Source organism: Marmota monax, unplaced genomic scaffold (assembly GCF_021218885.2).
Source record: "Marmota monax isolate L192 unplaced genomic scaffold, Marmota_monax_Labrador192_F-V1.1 WCK01_AAM20220418_F8-fsc00019, whole genome shotgun sequence".
NCBI lineage: Eukaryota > Metazoa > Chordata > Mammalia > Rodentia > Sciuridae > Marmota > Marmota monax.
Window position 1 is genome coordinate 16100230 of NW_026695242.1, and position 22185 is coordinate 16122414.

At 36.0% G+C, this 22185-nt stretch overlaps 1 protein-coding gene across 2 annotated transcripts in view; it reads right to left on the reverse strand.

Moving 5' to 3' along the window:
* Nucleotides 1-3171: 3171 nt before the first annotated feature.
* The window catches only part of Cabcoco1 (ciliary associated calcium binding coiled-coil 1), a 102641-nt gene continuing 83627 nt past the window's right edge, over nt 3172-22185 (reverse strand). For both annotated transcript variants that reach the window (XM_046419578.2, XM_046419580.2), the window contains exons 6-8: nt 11110-11232; nt 10577-10717; nt 3172-4903 (exon numbers count right to left, since the gene is read on the reverse strand). In XM_046419578.2, the coding sequence (XP_046275534.1) occupies nt 4829-4903; nt 10577-10717; nt 11110-11232 (339 nt within the window). In that variant the 3' untranslated portion in view covers nt 3172-4828. The remainder of the gene's footprint in view (nt 4904-10576; nt 10718-11109; nt 11233-22185) is intronic.

A 22185-nucleotide genomic window follows, 5' to 3' on the forward strand; every position in this document is an offset into this window, starting at 1 on the left:
AGAGTGTATTCTGAATAAAACAAACTAGTTGAAAAACTCAAAAGGCCAACCAGGCATGATGGTACACACCTGTAAACCCAGTGGCTTAGGAGGCTGAGGCAGGAGGATCACAAGTTCAAAGCCAGCCTCAGCAAATGCAAAGCTCTCAGCAATTCCGTGAGACCATGTCTCCAAAATAAAATACAAAAATAGGACTGAGGATGTGGTTTAGTAGTCAAGCGCTCCTGAGTTCAATCCTCAGTACCTTCCAACCCCCCCACCCCACCAAAAAAAACCCGAAAAGCAAAAAAACAAAAATTCAAATGACCATTGGAGACATCTTCACTGAACATTATCGAAAGCTAAAAATGAAATTAAATACAAAAACACTCTTTAGCAACTCTGACAAAATATATTAAACTGATCTCAGTTACTGGTACTTCCATGACAAAGAAAAGGGATTCTCAAAGCAAACGTGATTTTTTAGCATTCTCTTGTTGTTTTGGCATTTGTGAATTCCAACAAGATGGGATTATTTTGATGTAGACTCATTTTGCTTAGGAAACTAAATTAATAGGTATTTTGGCTGCCATGAAGGAGTTCTGCCTTCTTTTATTTAACAAATTAATGTCCAGGGGAAAAATGACTTTGATGTCCAGAAGAGGGACGTCTTCCTGAGACTCTGAAATGTGAGATGTCAGAAGTATTTCTCCTCTAAGATGGCTGGGAAAAAGAGCATGTTTATTCTCTAGGGGAACTGAAGCATAATGAAATGCAATCTAAGAACATGCAAACTTATTATCTACCAGGATGGTTGAATGGTTCCAATCAAATGGAGGATAGAAATAGGGCTTTATATTTGGATTTTGGAAAAATGACTCCACAGTTATATTTAGGCGCAACACTGCCTACAAATACCTGAAATAGTGGCAGTCTGTGGTTTGTTCATAACATAATGAATATATTTGCTCTTTGAAACTTATTATGGGGGGCTCGGAATAAAGCTCCCCAAAGCATTACAACTATAGATGATAAGAAAAAGTCTGCTCTGGTCTCAGTGATAGGTAGGTATTATTTTTTAATTAGCTTTTCATAGGGCTTCCCAAAGACCACTTAGCATAGGTGGACCCTGTGACTTTAGGAAAGTCAAATTTTCCTTATTTCTCCACTTTTAAAAATTGCTAAAAGGGGTATTATATCTTAATTAGCAGGAGGAATCATTTTTATGAGGATATTATCTTTTCCCAGGTCTTCATGGATAGAAATCCTGGCACCAGAAAGATGAAATTTTTTAGAAACACAACTTATGTCATTAAAACATATCAACTATTTCCCATTTACTTTTTAGGTTAAAAACAAAAATCTGTAACATGGTCTGTGAATCTGTGAGACCTCTGGCTCTGGTCAATTGTGTAGCCTTAACTTGTATCCCAGGAACTTTATACATGTTTTTCTCTCTCTGGCTGAAATGCATCTTCTTTTACCTGTCTCTGCTTAAATTCTATCTATCTTTCAGGCCACAGTCCAAATGTCAATACTTGCAGGAATTTTCCCTGACCTCTAACTAAACCAAGTTCCTTCATTCTATACTCTCATAACTCTCTGAAGCATATCTTTGTCACAGTTAGTATTAACTGTGACAGATTTTTATGACAGAGACTATGTCTGTTTAGCTCACCACTAAATGCCCAAGCATATAAGAGGTGTTTAATAACTATATGATATAGGAATGAGTGAATGGAATTGGGTAATGCAATCTATGCTTGCCCAAATTTTTAAATACTTAACTATGCTGATGACATAAGCAAGTTTGTACCCTTAATATAACTAATAAGGAAAAAGAAAGATCAGTTTCATTTTATTTCATGTTTAATAAAAAACGTATAGATGAAGAACACATTTAGGCATGTGTATAATCATATAGGCTCAGGTTCAAAATCTGATTCTACCACTTACTAACTGTATGTTCATGGGAAAATTACTTAAAATGTCTCTGTATTCCAGCTTCACGATCTATAAAATAGGTCAGTTGGGTTTGAGGCACTGACCCACCAATTATTAGTTGTGTAACTTGGTTTAAGTTAATAATATGCCTAAACTTTAGTTTCTATCAAGATAAAATGAGGCCAACGATATCTATATCTTTCTGTCTTTCATGGCCATGAGGATGATTAAATGTGTGTGTGTGTGTTTGTGTGTGTATTTACTTATAAAAATATAAAAAAGTGCCTAATCCATCTGAGTAAAACAATAGAAACAAATTAAAACAATAATATGAAATCATTTTCTATCTATTACTATGACAAAGATAAAAAATTGGCTAATATATGTTCTTGGTGACAATGTTGAGACAGATACATTCACATATGCTGTTGGTGGGTGTACAAACTGGTGAAATATTTGACCATATTTATCAAAATCCAAAATGCACACACAATTTGTTCTAGATATTCCTCCTCTAGAACTTCACACAAAGGCACAGACACAAATATTCACAAAGATATATGCACAAGGATGGCAATGCAGCACCGTGACAACAGAGTCCTGGAAATAATTTTTTAAAAATTCATCAACAGGACCTGTTTAAAAAGTGAGGGCATTTGTAAAATGAAATATATATTCATTAAAATGAACTGACACAGGGAATTATCTCCCAGTTGCATTATTTGATGAACAATCTAAAGAGCAATGCAAATTGTGTTTAAAAAGACCACTTTCACAAACATCCAATTGTTTGGGCAAACAATACTTTTCTAAGCATTTGATGAAAGCTGTGGTTGCCTCTGGGGAGAAGAATGTGGGTACCTAGGGAGAGATTTATTTTTCATTATTGTATGTGTTGAATTTTTTAAATTTTACAAATGTTCCTTTATCAATTCAGTATTAATTGAAAAGCTTAGAGAATGTGAATTAAAATTTCTGGCTGCTTCTACTATGATTGCTTTTCTTCCTATTATTATTAGGTCTTAAATTTGAACTGTGGCAGAGGTCTCTGGTGAAAGGTGTAGGGCAGCAGAGGGGCAGAGTGGTCACTGTGGGATGACCTCAGAAGAGTGGGAGGATATTCCCATCCACAGGTGCCAGGAAAGAGACAGAGGAAGCTGAGATTTCAGGGAGAGAGGTGGATCCAACTCTTGGACAATAGGTGTTAGGGAGGAGCAGTGGAGGTGTGCATTCATAAGAGGTAGCAGAAACAATAAAAGTCCTTTAATATGAATTCATTGAATCCTCCTAAATATTATCTCCATTTAATTGATGAGCAAACAGAGTTTGAGTAGCCTGCCCAGGGTCATATACCAGCCATGGCAAAGCCAGCATCAGATCTGAGGACTCAGTACAGAAGCTCAGCTTCGAGTATATTTGGAGTATATTGTCTCTATGTAGTGTTTATTTTTGATTTGGTTTTAGACTCCTGGTTTCCTTGCTCAAATAAACAGTCTTTATTAGAAGTTCAGGTCCACTCTGTGCCAATGATTGCCTTTGAAGCTGTGCTTGGTGATTTCTAGAAGATTTATTCCCTGTTTGCGGTTACCCCAGTTTCACTCTTTCCCAGGAGAAAAGACTGCTGAGAGAATCTAGACTTAGGAGCCCTCCTAATGGTCTCCTACAGCCCTTAAAGTTTTTATTCAGGAAGGACAGGTCAGGGAAGAAACACATCTCTAGTCACCCAGCCTTGGAGCTGAATGAATAATAAACATGGTTTATGACTATGCTTACTATACTTACTCAGAATAGTTAGAAAATGACCCAAAGCTGCCAGGTCTGTTTCTGTCCCAGATGAATATATTTGGGGCAGTTCCTTTGATACCAATGGAAAAGGCAAGGGTATCACCCATATTCAACGAAGTGCTACCCAGACGCATTTGGAAAATTTTGAGAAATCACCCTCTCCTAGCCACACTGTGCCCTCATTCCAGAATACTCTGAAGTCCAAAAACTTTGGAAGGGGGTTAGACAGTAATTAATTAGTCTAACTAGGAACAATCACTGGGCTCATGGCTATTTTTATTTTGAAATTTTATGTTCAAAAGGGTATTTAAAGACGTGAGATATTGTTCAATTATTGCACTGCAATAAAATGGTTAATTTTAGGAGCTGTGTGAGTTTGATTTGTATTTAAGATTTTTACAATCTATATATAGGTTGGTCTTTAATAACCGTTTATACATTGCTTCTTTTTATATAGGTCATGTATTCTCCAGGGAGAGTAACAAGATTAGAAATAACAAATACAGTTCAGAATAAATTAAAATGCTTCAAACTGCATTATATAATTTCAGAAAATTGGTTTCACACTGAAACGTTTAAATAAGAAAACCAAATGATTTAAGTAAAAAAAAAAATCCCTTCGTATATGCATTTGAATTGTCATTGTTTGGCAAGTTTTGTCTTCGACTGTGTGATACTGAAATCTTTTCACAGTACTCCAGTAATGTGACAGTTCATTTGGATCAATATGGATAAAATTATTATTATTTTTCTTTATTTCTGGCTATTTAGAAATGTTGGCGTCATTCTTATTGAAGATGAAAAGATGAATAGTGTTTATTAGTCAAAATGTAAAAGGACTATCAGAAAAGTAATTATATTTTTATATATAATTTCTCCAAACTCTTGTACACAAAACACTTTCATTACATGCAGTGCAATAAATTCAGAGGTTGTTATGGGATAGGAGATGGCAAAATTGGGGCCAATACTATTCTAATTACTTAGGATAGTAAAAAGTCGGGCTTGGTTTTCCTTTCACAACTAAATGAAGGAGATGTGATGCTTGAGAGAATCTATTATTCTGGCTTGTTTTGTTTGTTTCTGTGAAGTTTAGCATCACTCTTCTTGTTCTGAGTCCTCAGGCCTTTTTCAATTTTTCTATACGTGTATTAAAGGCCTCTTCCTGTATTTGCAGCTTTTCGTTTATCTCGGTCTGTGAAGACAATCATAAAAAAGTGGTTATGATGGAGCTATCTTTCGCTGCACATTGTCTTTGTGGTTTTGACATACTATAGTGCCTAAAGACAGACATTATCCCTCACACACCTTCCTGTTTTGCAGACATAGCCGTGTTTCAGCCTGTAGTGATGTGATAACACTTTATCATATTTCTCTGCACATTCCCAATGTATAGCATGTCTACTATGAACAGGAAGTGGTATTTGGACAGCCATTTTTCACATAGCCTTGTGTTGGAAGATAGGATAATTTATCTGTATTTTCAGACAGACTTTACCAATAAGCACCGAATCAGAATAACTGCTTTGGGCTCAGTTATTGCAATGTTGTTGGTCCCTCCACCCCTCTGCAATGAATGTTTTTGTCTTCTGTGTAATGCATTCTAAATAGGATCCCAGAAAGCTTCTGTTGTGAAATAACTACACAAATAATCTCACAATTAGAACAATTCTCATAATTAAGAGTATTCATCATACATTATAACTCTTGGAATGATGCCACTTTGTGGTATATTTTTGGTAGAAAAAAGTACACAGTAGCTGACAGGTTTTAGTGATTGCTTCAGCTGTGATAGCATTTAGCCTCTGGCAGTGATATTCTGTGGACTAACATTGCTACCTGCACAATTCCAGAAATACTTACACATTATCTGAACATTAGTAGCCCTGGAAATGTCTCCATTTATCACAATGGATAATAAAATTACATACAGAGAAACCAGTGTTTGTTGACATGACAAAATTGGTGTTTTTGTTGCTGTTTGGTGATTTTAAAATATCTATGAGTGTATGAAAGAGTAGTTTGTGCAAATACATGTTAATAATTTCAAAGTTTAGTGTATATATATATATATATATATATATATATATATATATATAACATAATTTGAAGTCTTTAGGGTAATTGTATTTTGAGAAACTTTTTTTTTTTTTGAAGAAATCTGGAAGCTGGGGATGTAGCTTGATGGTAGAGTGCTTGCCTAGCATGTTTGAGGCCCTGGGTTCAATCCCCAGAAAATTTTTTAAAAAAGCAAGAACTAGATAGAAAAAAATTAAATATCAAAACTAGTTTAGGCACTGATATAATTTTTGTATTTATTTACCTATTTATTGAGTTTTAAGAGTGTAACTATAATACATCTGAAATGGCTATCTTATTTGATGAGATTTTGCTTTTCCTTCATAGGATGACTTGCTATTTCTGACAAGATTACTTTGATGTCAACAATTCAAGATTTAGAATTAATATGAAAATCAGTGTTTCTTGGTTTAAGTTTTTTAAGCTCTGGGATCAAAATTTAGACTCTGCTGTCTTATCTTTTCCTTTATTTGTGGTTGCGTAGAAGAGGAAAGGAATGATCCTTCAAGTTACAAGGGAACTCTTATTTTTCAGGATTCACTAAATCTCCTCATGCATAATTTCAGTAGAGTTGAAGGGAACATTAGTCTATCAGTGGGGAGACCTATGTACTAGTTTAGATATGTAACACTGAACAAGTCATTTAACCACTCTGGCTGTTAGTCCTTTTGTGAAAAATTAGGTAGGAGAATAAGATTTAATTGACATTTTATCCTAACTATAAATTCGTGATTCCAACTCCCAATTTTGTGATATACTTCACAAATGGCATTTCATTGATATCTTGTTATAGAATATTTTAATCATTTGTTACTCCCACTTCATTAAAGTAAATTTGTGGGACAGAACATATTGGATCATGTAGGGGTTGAAATGGTTTGAAGAAATAATCTTGTTACAATTCCAAAAGAATAGGAAGGATTTTTCCACCCAAGCAATTCATTCTTTGCACTTTCATTAATGTTCTATGCCCACCAATAATCTCAGACAAGTACAAGCCAGCATTCAATGTAAGATGGACTATCTTCTACCAGCTTCTCTTTCAATACCTCACCTAGAGCTTTTTCAGGTATTTCAATGAGACAGACTTTACCAAAACAAGTATAGACCTTGGGGAAAAGATTCATGAAGGTGCACCTGACAGAGTGGTGCACTACCTGGAGAGTAACCTTTAAGATCTCCAGACCTTGGTGATCAGTACTAGTATCATAAGTTTGGGCATAACCAGCAGAGCCAGGATCAAAAGATTCCATGTCAGGTCAAGGACAGGCTTTCAGTGGTCTGCCGTGTTTCCTTGTTATTTCTCAGAACACTGATAAACAGATAGCTATCCCACAACCACGAGGGTTGGGTCTGGTTCTATTTCCTTTAGGAAAGAATGTACAACCCATGACCTCAGTTCAACAGTCTTTGGCCCCTACATTTTGGTTTGGATTTTTGCTGTCCCCCAAAAGCTCAACGTGAGATAATGCAAGAATGTTCAGAGACGAAATGATTAGATTATGAGAGAGATTTTGAAATCACAATCCACTGATGAGGTCACAGCTAATCAGTGGAACCATCCACCTGAATGGATTAACTGGGTGGTAACTGTAGGCAGGTAGGGCATGGTTGGAGGAAGTAGGTTACTGGGGATGGGCTTTTGAGCTTATATTTTGTCCCTGCTGAGCAGAGCTCTCTCTGTTTTCTGGATCATGAACTGAGGAGGTTCCCTCCATGATATTCTGCCTCAGCTGGGGCCCAGAGTTAAGTAGTTGGCTCATCATGGACTGAACCTCTAAAATCATGAGCCAAAATGAGCTTTTACTCCTCTATGTTGTTCTTGTCAAGTTTATTAGTCATAGCAATACAAAGCTAACTAAAACAACTACTTTCAGGTGATCTCACTCAACTTTCCTAACCTGGAAAATTCAAAGTTGACCTAAAGATGTCCTTAGACATTTTAAGAAAAACTTAGAGTTCTCTCCTTAAGTGTGGCAGACTTCCCTCAAGGTTTTATGTTATTTTACCCTATTGCTAAGACAGGGCCAACAGCCAACATTCAATGTAAGAATTTAGTGTTAGCATTCATATTTCTCTGAAATGTAATTCTTTAAATATATTAAAGTTTACTCCATTGGGTGTAATTTTTATTATATAACTCAGGGCCAAAATAATTTCATTTTGAATGTATCTTTAAAATTAAAGTACGTAAACTATGTAGGCTTAAAATGTTTGCTCTATTCAGTGTTATTTTAATTAACATCTGAGGGCCAAGATAACTTCATTCTTAATAAATCTCTAAAACCATAAAGTGAGTCAATGGGAAAATAAGTGGATCAACATAAAAAAGTAAAGACTCATGCTACATTTTCCAAAATTTATATATTATAGAAGATGAATTTTATTTGTTACCATACTAGAGAATAAGCTCTGAAAAAACTGTGTTAAAAACATGAGTTCTCTACTGCCTTTTTCTGCAAATACTGTAAAAACAGTATGACTTTTAAGTAAAGATGGATAAAAAAATCATGGGAAAATTGAAAACATCTTACAAGTAACAATTCACTAAATATTTGTACAGCAGGTTTGTTCAGAAGGGATATATAATATACACCAATCATTGACACACAACTGCCTTTGAAAAGGGTTGTGGCAGTTTTTAGAACCAGGGGACACTGGAAGTCGAGTTTCAGAAGCGGAAAATAACTGACCTATCTGAAACAGAAGGAGAAATTTAGGTGAGCAAAAGGTAATTACTCAACTTGGAATTTGACCAAGACACAAGTGTAAACATTGAAAAAGTATCACCCTACAAGTGTATTAAAATCCAAGCTATTCTGGCCATGATATTAAATATTATGTGGTTTTTGTGGATAACATTGGAATTAGGACTAAAATCCAGCTCCCATTCAGGACCTTTCATCAGTTGTCGACCCTGAAAACTCTAAGGGCAAATGACTTAATCTTTCTGTGCCTCATTTTCTATTTTACCTGGTCAAATGCCCTCTTCACGTACATTGAGTTTATAAGGATTACTGAGAGAAAATACATAAAGGGGTTAGCTATCTTGAGACATTGTATAAATCCACATCATCCTGCCATTTCATTGAAAAATTGGCACTAATTTGGCCCATGCTGACATCCACAGATCCACTTATTATGGAAATAATCCTGGTACCTGAAGGAGCTGCATCTCTCTCCTCTGGTCCAGATTCTCTCTGTGCCTAATTACATTTAGGTGAGCAAGCTAATGAACTTCTGGATGGCTTCAGGCCAATGGGAAGATAATGTGCACATACAGCAATCGTATTCTTTCTGTTACAGAGTAGAGGTATAAATGCCCCAGACTCTAATATTGAAAAAAAATGTCAGCAAATAGTTAAAAACATACTGTTCACAACATGGAACATGACCTTGGTAAAGATGTTTTCAATTTTGGGGGGCTGCAAACAATTCTATTGCTTTCTAGTAGTTTCTCGGCAATAATTTCAGAGCCGCAGGATTGCAAAGGAGCCCAGGGCCATGATTATACATAAACTATATTTAGATGAAATGTTATCAAATCTAAAGAGGAGATATGTTCTGAACTCAACTTAATTCAACTGCACTCTGCCCTTGCACACAGTAACCAGTTATTACATTCATGGGGTTGTTAACAATAAAGCTTTGTGTAAAACGTGTTCTTCCACTATTTCTGGTAAACACTAAACACCCCTTATTAAGCTGAGGACTTTGGCTGATTCTGTTGGCACCAAATCATTAAATGTTCGTGTAAATAGTGCAATAACATTTGATGATTAAACAAGTAACAAAGTATGCTTATGCCAAGCTAATCTTTTGCTCTTTTTAAATTAGTTGTTAATACCGTGTGCTTTTTATATGTGGTATCAAGTTCAGATAACAACTAAGTCTTCCCCTGAGATGCATTAGTATTTTAAATATGCACTGTGTTGTCCTGCTGATTTATGGCCATTTCTAAGAAATTGCAAATTCACTCAAAAATATGCAATTTACTTATTTAATCGTGTGGCCTGGAGAATTATGTGAATTCCTGTAAATCTTTAATGTTAGGTAGAAATGGTTGTTTGTTGGGGCAGAATTAGAAAGAACTAAGCATAAAGCTAAGCTGGCTGATAGATCACTGTGGCTACTGGGATACTGTAACTGTTAATACCATTTTCATGTAACTGTTGGTATAAATAATACTAGTGATATGTGAAAAGAAACAAACTATCTGAGAGGGTTTTTAAGACATTTCAGAAAGCTGGTGAGAAGACTTAGTTAAGAATGATGATTTGATTTTCAGTGTATACTATTTAGAAATGTACAATTACTCTTGCATACGCAATGTTTACAGTGTAGCAATGCTCAGAGTATTTTTTTGTTGTTGTAGAGAGAGAGAGAGAGAGAGAGAGAGAGAGAGAGAGAGAGAGAGAATTTTTTAGTTTTCGGCAGATACAACATCTTTGTTTGTATGTGGTGCTGAGGATCAAATCTGGGCCGCACACATGCCAGGCGAGCGCGCTACCGCTTGAGCCACATCCCCAGCCCAATACTCAAGAGTTTTTACCTTTCTTTTAAATTTCCATGTTGAATGATTTTGCAAACTGACAACCCACACCATAATAGATGCTATAGGCAAATCTATGTTGTGATCTTGTTGACTTAACTGAGAATTATGTGCAGATGTTCAATTGAACGCCATCATAAGTATTACTCTTGATGGCACAGTGTTGACAGGGTTTACAGATGCTGAGTTTGACTAATTAATAATAAGGTAATTAAATATACTATCAATACTGAGTACCTGAATGCCTTTTAAAATGTCTTCTGTGACTTGAGCCAGGACTGATTTTACATCTTCAATGGTGAAGCCAACTAAAGGATCCATGTCTGAAGTGTCAGATTCTGACTGGGAGTGCTCAGGGCCTTGTTCTTGATCCAACCCCTAGAATATTGAAAGCATATAACATTGAAGAGATTTCTAGAGTATTCTGAGATTTATATAGAGCCTTAAGCTTCGATTGGGTGATATTCTATCAGGAATGATGTTTTGATTTGACATTATTCTGCATTTTCATTATTCATGGGGGATTACAGCAGATCCAGTCATGGTGCCAAGTGGTACCCACTTTTGGGAAAGTGAAGATAGAGGTTAAGGAACAAAGGGTGGAAGATTTTAAAATTGCCCAAACACAGTCACTTGGCCCATCTTTGAATTGCTATAAGGAATATTTATGTCTGGCTGAGAAAAATCAGAGGCCAAGAAAATGGAAGAACATTTGTTCTTTCTCCCTGATCCCTGAGGTAGGGTGAATGAAAAGACAAAAGGGAACCTACCTTCATTTCCATATCTGAGGTTGAGGGTGGCTCTATGAATGTTGAATGAATATCAAATGAGATTCCTTCTACCAGAGGCTCTGGGAATGGGTGGACTGAAGTCTTGACAACCTCTATCACTTGCTGGAGAGGAAGAGAAGAGCTAAAGTATGAAAGTCTTCAGTGAATAACAACAATTTCAGCCAGTTCCCTTATGTATCTGCCATACTTCCAAGTCTGGTGTATTTTAAGTGCTTATCGCTTCTAATTTTTTTCTTTTTCTTTTTTTTTTGGTACCAGATTTTGATCCCAGAGGCACTTAACCACTAAGCCATATCCCCAGTGCTTTTTAATATTTTATTTAGAGACAGGGCCTCACTGAATTACTTAAGGCCTTGCTCAGTTGCTGAGGCTGGCTTTGAACTCACAATCCTCCTGCTCTTCTGCATTTTTGATGCCACCGCCCTCTTGGTTTTTTGTTGCCTTTTGAACTCCATCTCTCTCAACTACTGTCAACTGGTATTTTCTTTTCCCATTCTTTTTCTACACACAATGGTGTAGAATTTCATATTGTATTGCTTTGGCCTTTGTCTCAAGCCTCAGCCCCTTACTCCTGCCTACAAGCTCTCTGTAGGTAGAGAACCAAGTTTTAGAGCCCATGTATATCTTCTCCAGTGCTTATTACATCCAGTAACAGCCTGGTGGTGATTGATATTACTCAGCAGAATGAAGCTGTTCTTGTGGGGAGCATTGGAGTAGCCATCAAGAACCTGGAAACTAGGAGACCACTCTGGAAAGATTAATATGTAAAGCCAGAAAGATTTACTGAAACACAGAGGGCAGGACAAGACTTCACCAACATCAGCTGACAACTCTTTTGCAAGAGTGTGTCAGTGGGAGGGAGCCTGGTAGTCACCACTGAAAGGGAAGAAAAAGGAGAGTCAACTTTGGCGATGCCTAACCCACCAGGACTTGAAGAGCAAGAGGAGATGAAGTACTAGCATCTGTTCTTTATGTTCTGATTCCATGTTTAACATGCAGCATTTTGACCATAATTTGATTTCCCATCTCAATTGATCTGTGAAGACATGCCCATTTGAGTGTTTTGGTTTTTATGCCTTTTACACTCCTCATTGTAAATCAATAAATGGTTCTAGTTTATATGGTAAATTCTCGTGAGCTTATGAGTGCAGTTCTGAGAAGTACTTCTCTGTATGCTGACAAGTTTGAAGACAAAACTTTGAGAATATATGAATTCACCAAATAATTACCATTTTCTGGAGCTTAGAAAAAATCACGAAGTATTATATGTTCATTTCTAAATTCATAATATTTCAAATAAACATATATGTTATGTTTCATAATTTAAATATTAATATTTTATTTAGAAAAGTTTCAGAATGTACTGGAAATGAAGTTATTTCTTGGCCATACCAATTTGTAGGTATTTTGCAATGAATTTGTATTATTAATTTTAACTTGAGTTTATAGGAAGTGGCTGCTTAATGTCATCAAATGGAAGCACTGAAGTCTCCTAACTTTATAGGCACTGAGATTTGGAAATGAAGAGGTTAAACGATTGGTCTAAGGTCAAATACTTCTTCAGTGACAGGGCTGGGACTTAAACCCTGGTGTATTGACCCCTTGGCCTATGCAGTTTTCAGTAAACAACATCAAGTTGCCGTACTTGGAAGTTATTGATATTATTAAGCACTTTAATTTTCATTCTGATTGTTAGGTGATGTCATTCCAGGTTGTTTATCTTAAGTTGACTAAATGTTAATCAAAACAGAATATTGAGACGTGGCATATGTCTGTAATCCCATGGCTGGGGAGGCTGAGGCAACAGGATCAAAAGTTAAGGGCCAGCCTTAGCAATTTAACAAGGCCCTGAGCCACTTAGTAAGAACCTATCTCAAAATAAAAAATAAAAAGGGCTGGGGATGTGGCTCAGTGGTTAAGCACCCTGGGTTTGATTCCTGGTACCAAACAAACAAAAAACTTAGAATACTGAAAAAAAAATTAAGAATAGTTATTTTTTCTCATCACATTCATAAAACCATTGCTTTTCTAAGTAGGTCATACAAAGGTTTCTATCTTCTCACAAAATTATTTGCACCTCTTTCTACCACTCTTGGTTTGTATCCTCCTACATCTTCTATTGCTCTTTATTTTCCCAAGCTAGGGAAAGGACACAGCTAGACACCTTTTAATGTCTTTAGAAATATTACAGGTAAAATAAACAAGCTGAATGTCGCAATCAGAAGCAATAGAAGACGATGAGGTATTTACTTAGGGGTGTAGACTTTAATATACAGTAAGAAACAAAGTTTGGGGTGCCAGGTTTGGTGGGTGAGTCATTGAAAAGAAGAAAACTGTAGTTTATTGAATTTACTGCAGGCACATAGCTCTGCAAGGTGAAAATGTTTTCTTTTAATGAAGTAGAATTTTGTCTGCTATGATCATATTTGTCTTACTGCTTGCTATGTTTTTCTATTCACAGTTCAGGACTTTCTGCTAATGTGCCCTCCCCTGGTGAAGTTCTTAATAGATAGCCTCTCCATTCTGGTAACAGCAGATTCTACCATCTGCCCTTTAGTGCCCCTTTCCCATCAGGTTATACACTTAAATGCAAATGGATATTTGAGTTCAAGTCTCTCATTTTATCCCTCATATCCCTGTGATCTAGATTTCTTTATACGGTTCATCTGAACTACTTGTCAGCTACCCAGTTTTCTGGTTTTTGGCATGTGTGTGCGTGAGTGTGTGTGTGTGGTGTGTGTGTGTGTGTGTACTGGGCACACACTTAGAAACTTGGCACTTCACAGCTCCACATCATCATTTCTTTGGTAGAGTGAAGCTCCCATTTTTTCTGAGAAGCTCAAGTTCTAAATGACAGTGGGCTTTTCTTTTCCTTGTTTTTTTATGAGTGTAGCTTATGTAACTATGAGATCAATTTAATTTGTGTACAAAAACCGGGGGTGAGAATTTCTTTTCTTCAGGCGTTTTGCATACTATTGATAAACCAAACCACAGCTGTTTTTCTCTTTTATGAAGAGTTACATTTAGCAGTTAGTGAGTTACTACAAGGAAAAGAAATATCTCAATTTCAGTTGAAGGTAGAAATAAAATTTTCATTAATAATAGGAAGTTAACTTCCAAATACATGGTGTGAAATAAACAATGCCCAGAAGCATCATGGTGATTTTTCCCCATTAAAAAATGGCAGACTTTTTTTTTAAAACAAGTTTAGGGAAAATTAGAATCAATAATTGTGTGAGAACACAAAGCCAGCAAATATGGTTAAGAAAAACCATCTGATGCAATACTTTCTTAAAAAAAATACAATTAGGCCTTTGTATTTTTTTTTTAACAAAACCTCATGTTTTACAACATCACTGGTTCTGTAATAAAATCTATTTAAAACAGAGAGACATGGTCAGCTTTATTAAGTTAGATTTTTTGAAAGAACGTTATAATTTCCTCAAGTCTATGAATAGTTGAAGCAAATTAAATAAAGCTAGTTTTATAACTATTTTTATACATTCCTGTAGAATTGTAATTGTCTCATATTTTTTTCCTCAAAAGTCTAATATGTTACCTCTTAAATCTGGAAAAATAAAAACAGAAAAAGGATCAAGCAAGTTTATTAAAAAACCACTCCTATTTGGTACCCTGACTTAGCAACCCCCACCTTTTCCATGAGAATAGCACCCATAATATTCAGATCAGGAAACAAAGGGAAGGACTTTAAGTGACTTGCCTGGGGCCTAATGTTGAGATTAAAAATCAGGAGTTTCTGATTATACACATATATCCATTTGGCCAAATGATTGGTTTTGCTTGACTTTCAAATACCCCCTAAATATTACTTTGAATGTAAAGCAATAAATGTGTTTCTCTTGCCATTTTGAATGCTTGCACACAAATGGATATAATAAAAACAATCATGTTGTTCCATGTGAATGCCATTTATATTTTTTCTGATAATGAGCAGAACATTTGAACCAAGGTGAGTACATTAAAATCTCTAATAAAGAAGAGAATAGATTTCTAAACAGAATAATGGACTGTTAAGTGAACATACGATAAATAACATCTACAGATGTGGTCACTAGAAAATTAGTTTTGCATAACTTACCAATATACATTTCCCCCAGATGTTATCTGTTATATGAAAATTGTTAGCTGTATTGTTCATTACGTGCACATTGCATTAGTGTTATTTAAGACGGTTTACAATCTGCACTTTAGTTGAATTGTACTATGGTATTTAAGGGATATCAAGAAAATGGCTTATTGGCACAGTTTAATATTCAAAAGTACAAAATTTCATTGTCAAACATCATTTATCTTTTTAAAAATGCAAGATCTTTACTTACAAGCCAAATGAAATTACTAGAAATCCTTTAAAAAATGTGTATATTCAATATGAATTGGATATCTACTATGTGAATAAATACTAAGAATTTTGACCTCCCTTGGAAATAAGTTCAGGTCAGTTTGGGTTTAAAAACCTACTTTTTGGAGTTAGATTTTGCTTCTAGTTCTTACAGCGTCTGAATAGTATAAAGATTTTTATCTCAATGCTGTATTACTTCATGCTTTCTTTTTCTATGTTATGTGTTAATATTACCAGGAATATAAGTTCAGATTTATTGCTTTCTTCAGTAATGCTTCTTTGGAGAAAGTGTAGGTGATTTGTTGGTAATGTTTGTACCACTAAAATCTATAATTAAGGTGGTACTTGTTACATTATTAAAATATATTATTAAATTATTTAACATATTAAAAAGGCCATTGAGATTACAACTTTCCAGTATTTTGAATGGCAGAAAGCAAGATAAGTCTGTTCAGTCCTTTTTGAGCCACCAGGCACACAGACAAAAAAGTGGATTTGCTTTGAAAAGACATTTGTTTGGAATTGTCAGAGGATGACTTCATATGTAAATCAGAACTTACTAAAATATGTCAAAGTTTCAAAAGCAAACTTTTATTGCCAACTTTCCCCACTATTAACTAAGTGAAAAAGGCACAAAAATTCCAGTAATATTTTAACTATTTTCCCCCTTGAAGAAAAACATTACTCATTTGCAAGTCTAATTAAGAAGTACTTGTGTGGTTCTGGAAATTTTTAACAAAAAATTGTAACTCATTGCCCACGATATACTGCACATAAAGTACCAACATATGAATGCCACCTGCAAAATGCAATAAACTCGGGTAATGTCATACTGAGGCCATAAATTTAAAATGAAAAAAGAGGAAATTCAAAAGCTAAGATTATCAGAGAAACTAATTAATCCATTTCTAAAGTACTTTTCTTTTGTGTTAGGGCCATTACAAACTTCTTAATATACCCTGTAAATGTAGAATATCAATTCTGCTACAAGAGTTCTCCTCCTCCCTTTGCATTTTTGACTTGGAAATAAATTTGCAAATGCAGCACATTAATTTTCTTTCCTATGCTTAATATGCAGTATTTACATTTTGAAAAGGTTCAAAATGTTGCCAGGCTTCTGCAGGGTATGAATAGACATCTAATAGCAACTTCTATTTTTATCCACAGCATACTGGTAGTTTGAACATTTATAACTTAATCGAGCTTTGAGACCATCAGATCCACACATGCTAATCACCTCAACAGTGAACGGTAACCCAGCACAAGTCAGGACAGGAAATGAAGAGGACCCATTCTAGCAGGAGCTGAAAGGAGGAATTTATGTTGGCAGGCTTTAGTAAACTGATTTGCAATCTGGCTAGGGTACTCCAGTTAACACCTTGTGCCCATTTTTATTTATATATCTTGATTTGATCTTGTTTAACTTGGGTTTGAAATAATAATTTGTAAAAAGTTGGTAATTAAAGAAATGGATTCTCGGTATTTTAGATATCTTCAGTATTTCTAAGTGTGCTTCTGTTAAGGCCAGTGTTACAACAATTTGAAAAGAAATCACAGTACTCCTATCTTAATGACCCCAGACAATAAAATTCTCTCTAATGAATCGAAAAAGTACGACCTTCTTGTACTGTAAATGCAATTTAAAAGGAAAAGATGTTTTGATTTGGCTCTAGTGCAAACATTTCCTGAGGGATAGAACTGTTCTTTAAACACCCAGATATTTTCTAAAGTTGCAATAATCTGGAAGATAGATGACTGAATTATAGGCTTTAGGCTTGGCTCTATTCCTAATTGTGTGATGCTGAGAAAATCCCTAGGCCTCAGTTTATTTATCTGTAAAAGGAGGATAATGATAATTGCTACCTGGCTATTTCATTGAATTGTTTCAAGCACAAATTAAATAATGTAGATGAAAATATGGGGGGGGGGTTCTTCAAAGGGTAGGTATTATTAAACCTCAAGGTGTGTTATTATTATTATTTATAATTACTGCTATTATTGAAAGGCTCATCTCTCTGATGCTGTCATTTGCAGACACTTGACAGGCTAAAGTAGCTGTATTTGAGGACACCAGCCCATGCTATTGGTGAATGTATTTGTTAATTTGCTTGGCCAGTCCAACTCTGAAGAATTAGTTAATGAGGATGTGTCATCACCCTGTGTCCACAGAGTGACAAACCTTGAGATATGAAGTATACATCCAATACTGTCTGAAGAAAATCACCCACTTACAGAAGGAGATTGTTTACACCTGATTTTCCAATGAGAAAATCTGCTCTTTCCCTACCCTGCCCAACTTACTGCTCTCTTCATCTTTTGTTTTTTGGTTCAAATGTGGCCTGTGGTTGCCTAGATTGTATTCATATCACAAAGATTCCCTTTAACAAATTTTGTCAAAAGTAGAGTCAGGGCATTACAGGGCAAACTTTCAATACTTGGGAAAATGAAATGCTGAGTTCTTGAAACTACTCAATTTGACACTGTACTTTTGATTCTTAGGTTGACTTTATCTGGTAACTAACTTCCACAGGGTGAGAGTCAGAAAGTATGGTTCCATTATAAATAGCTGGAAAACACCTAATGCTTTTAAAATATAATTTTTAGGACTTACTTGGAGTGTATTTATTTAGCTGAATGGTTATAATCTGGAAGGCATAACCTTAAAGTCAGTGTAAAGTATTTCAAATAATTGTAGTCACACATACATTTTGATCTGGGTTTGTCTAGGGTGTACATTTGAGGTTTTTAATTTTTGAAATTAAAGAAGTTGTCCAGATTATCTATTTTCTTAAAGATCTGAAATTTAATATGAGTATCAGTCTAATGGAATAATAAAGAGGAGTTACTCAGTTATCTTTGTGGAAAGCCTGTTTTGAATTATCAAATATAAATTAAAAAACTTGATTTTGCATATGTTGCATTTTCATTGCACCTTATGATAGTTTATATGCAGATGAAGCTACTTCATGGCTCTCATATTTGAAATACTCTTTTTGAGTAAGTACCTGGAATTGGTAGAAATTATATGAGACAATAATTTATACTGGTTGGCACAGGAACTACAATGGAAGAATGCTAGGTCCTTGGTTCTAGTGTTTCTTTCTTTCTTTTTTTTTCATGGACTTTCTGTTATTTTGTCAGTTTAAACTACCTGAATAAGAGGAGGCTGAAACTATTTGGAGAAATCTATATCTGTAATTTATTTAACTTCAAAGCATACTGATTGAACTGCACTTCAGTCCTGGAGCTGTCAGTTCAAAGTAGAAAAAAATAACAACTTAAAAACTGTATTGAAACTAATTTCAGTTAGAAATATGAAGTTTTTTTGAGGGCTAAATTAGAATGTTTATAAAGTGCTATGAAATCTTTAGAGAAGTCAACGTAATGTTATTATTCCTGACCTCTTAGACCCAAGATGTCTATTTTAAGTAATCTGACATTAAAAATGTGCTGACAAATATAGATTAAAAAAACAACACAGGAAGTTGTAAATCAGTTGGTAACCCTTAGCATCAAGGAAATAAGAGACCACGAAAATGTAGTCATTTACTTTAGTCAACCTCAACCTTAATTTTTAACTAGAGAAAATTTGCAGAAGGCATGATGTTTATGTTTTGGATATTTTATTCATAGTTTGTGTGTTTCCTTTTTCTCCAATAGGCTCATAAATTATTCCTAGGAAACATGTTGTCACAGTTATAAATATTTCCCTCTCTGCTGAGTTTCCCTGGCCCCCGCCTTTTTTCCTTTCTTTCTTTTTTAAATCTATATTAACTGATTCTTTAACTTTATTAGGAAATTATTTTTGGCCAACAGGGAACGATTTTCTCGTTTTGGAGGAAACTACTGCCTGTTGCTCTATGTAGTCTAGAAACAGGAAGATCCCAAACCCTTTCTTTTATCCAGGGCAGCCCTCTATTTTATGCATGGGGGTTGTCATCATTTCAATACCATGAAGAGTCACTAATTCCCTTCTAAAAAACAAGTCTAAGTACCTTAAGTTGCTGAGAGCCATTGCCAAGTAGGAATGACGCATGGCAATTTCTTTGTCAGCCTACCCAATGTTGCTTAGAGGAAGGACTCTCCATTTGTGGAAACGGGCTTGCCTTTGGACCCAGGTCATTTGCAGTGACATTGCATGTATGTTTGAGTAAGGTGACCCTGCTCAAGGACCAGGGTGGATCCGGGTTTAGGGAGGATCCTGCTGGATTAGGGTGGGTCCAGGTTTAGGGTGTATCCTGCTGGGAATAGGGAGTATGGTGCTGCCTCAAGCGCCCGCCCGCTCCTTGAGTTCCTGTTGAGTTCTCGTGGGATTCAGAGAGTATTTTGGGATGCAGAGCCCAGTGGAAGTGTGGATTTTGCCCAGAACGTGCTTGTAGAGTGCCGGTGTGAGTTCGGGAATAAAGACTTGCTGTTTGAATATACAAGGCTGTGAGTGGCTCGTGATTTTGTGCCCAGCCAGACTGTGGCATAAGTTTGGGGGCTTTTCTTAGAATCTGAAATCTTAGAAGTTAACTACAAAACTGATTTTGTGGAGGACAATGGTGTATGCAGCAATAGATGTTCTCAAAAAAGTCTTTTCATCTACAATCTGTAAAGCACACTAGTTTAGTTAAAAACATGACTAAACATATTCTGAAATATTTAGGTGGTATTGTTATTCCAGATTTGAATGTTCTAGAAATCTAGAATTGTTTTCCTCCTTAAATGTATTCAGGGTCTGGATTGGCTCTGCCACACATCACAGTACACGTTGAGAGTAGTTTGTTTGTAAATTTGGAGTTGGATTTAGGTCATCTCCTGTTCAGTTGCAGATGTTATATCCTATGTCACTAAATTTCAAGTGGTTTTCTATTTACACAAGATGCAGGGTCAGCTGCCTGTGTAGATCCACAGATTCAGTACTTTTCTGTCATGACATAGAAGAATATTTGGGTTATACACTTAGTATTCATTGGAATCTTAGACAGGCTGAAGCTTGTCCCTTTGTAGCTATTTAATTATCTCCCCAGCCTCCTCCTTCTCCCATTCTACTTATCTTTCAATGGCATCACCAGCTTCTCAGATACTGGACTCAAAGCCTTGCAGTTGTCTTTGGTTATTCCCTCTATCTTGTTTCTGAAATTAAATCAGCTACAAAACTTGTTGGGGGCACCTCTATGATGTCTGAAGCATCTGCCCCCTCATTTGCACAACAATGATCACATTGCAGTGTTCAAATCCATGTCTTGCCTTCACGAATCTTGAGCTCCAACTGTAATGGACTACATACACTTTCCCAATAAGCACAGTGCCTGGAACATAGTAGGTGCTCCATAAAAATTTATTAGATGACTGTCACTCCTACCTGTCCCCCCCCAAAAAATACCCCAGCAACCAAAAACTAAACTAAACAGCATGAGTAAGGCTGCTTTTCCAGGCTCATTTTGGCTGGGCTGCTCTCTCTGCTGAGAGGGAGGGATTTTCTCCCTGGACCCTGCCAATGTTCCATTGGGTCTTCTAGACCAACTCATTCACCTCAGGGAAGTTTTTCTTGTCTTCCTTGTGTTCTCAGAGTAATTTGCTTATTCCACTTGTCACATAGCTCTTGAGTTATAGCCAGGTATGAGTGATCTCCCACCATTTTGTGGAACTAATTTGAGGTCAGGGAGCATATCTTACTCATCTTGAGGGCACAGGTCTTTGTATATAGGAGGCATTCAGTAGATGCTGGGTGTACCACTAGGATATCTGTTCTTTTAAAAAATTCCAGACTGCCTTGTTTGTTTGATCAGCCACATATAGTTCAGGTTAAAAGTGTGTCATGAAAAATGGTACCTGGAAGCCAACCTAGTAGCTGTATTGCCACATCACTGTAGTATCTGTATTTCTTAGTGATCTGTGGAGTCTTGGACTCTTTATTTGAATACTACAATGTCAAAACCAAAGCCAACTAAACAAACAAACAAAACAAAATAAAGAAAAGATTCTCCCTGATTTGATTGCATTGATAGGTTTTTTTTTTTTTTTTTTCTGGTACTGGGGATCTGGGGATTGAATACTCGGGGGCACTTGCCACTGTGCTACATCCCCAGCCCTATTTTGTATTTTTTTTTAGAGACAGGGTCCCATCGAATTGCTGAGCACCTTGCTTTTGCTGACACTGGCTTTGAACTCATGATCCTCCTGCCTCAGCCTCCTGAGCCACTGGGATTATAGGTGTGTGCCATTGAGCTTAGCCTGATGGTTGTTTTTAATTGATGGATGATTAAGCTGCTATATAAATTGACTGATTTTTTTAAAAATATTTTTTTAGTTGTAGTTGGACACAATATCTTTATTTTATTTATTTATTTTTATGTGGTGCTGAGGATCAAACCCAGCGCCTTGTGTGTGTTAGGCGAGCCCTCTTCCTCTGAACCCCAACTCCAACCTCTGATGGATGGTTCTTTGTTAGACACAGTGTAGTTCAAATTCTGAAGAATCCCCCCACCCAGCTCCTGATGGAAGTAACAACAACAGAAAGTCTCCAGGGGGGTGCTGCCAAGACACCCTCCTTCAGAGGCCACAATTTCCATTGCTTTCCAATTTATGTTGTCCCCCAACCTTGATTCCCCACCCAAATACCCTTGTGAAAGGTATCCACTGGAGTTGTGCAGAGGGTAGTGCTGGATGCCATGCAGGAAAATAAATGATGATGATAAGAAAAAGAAGCA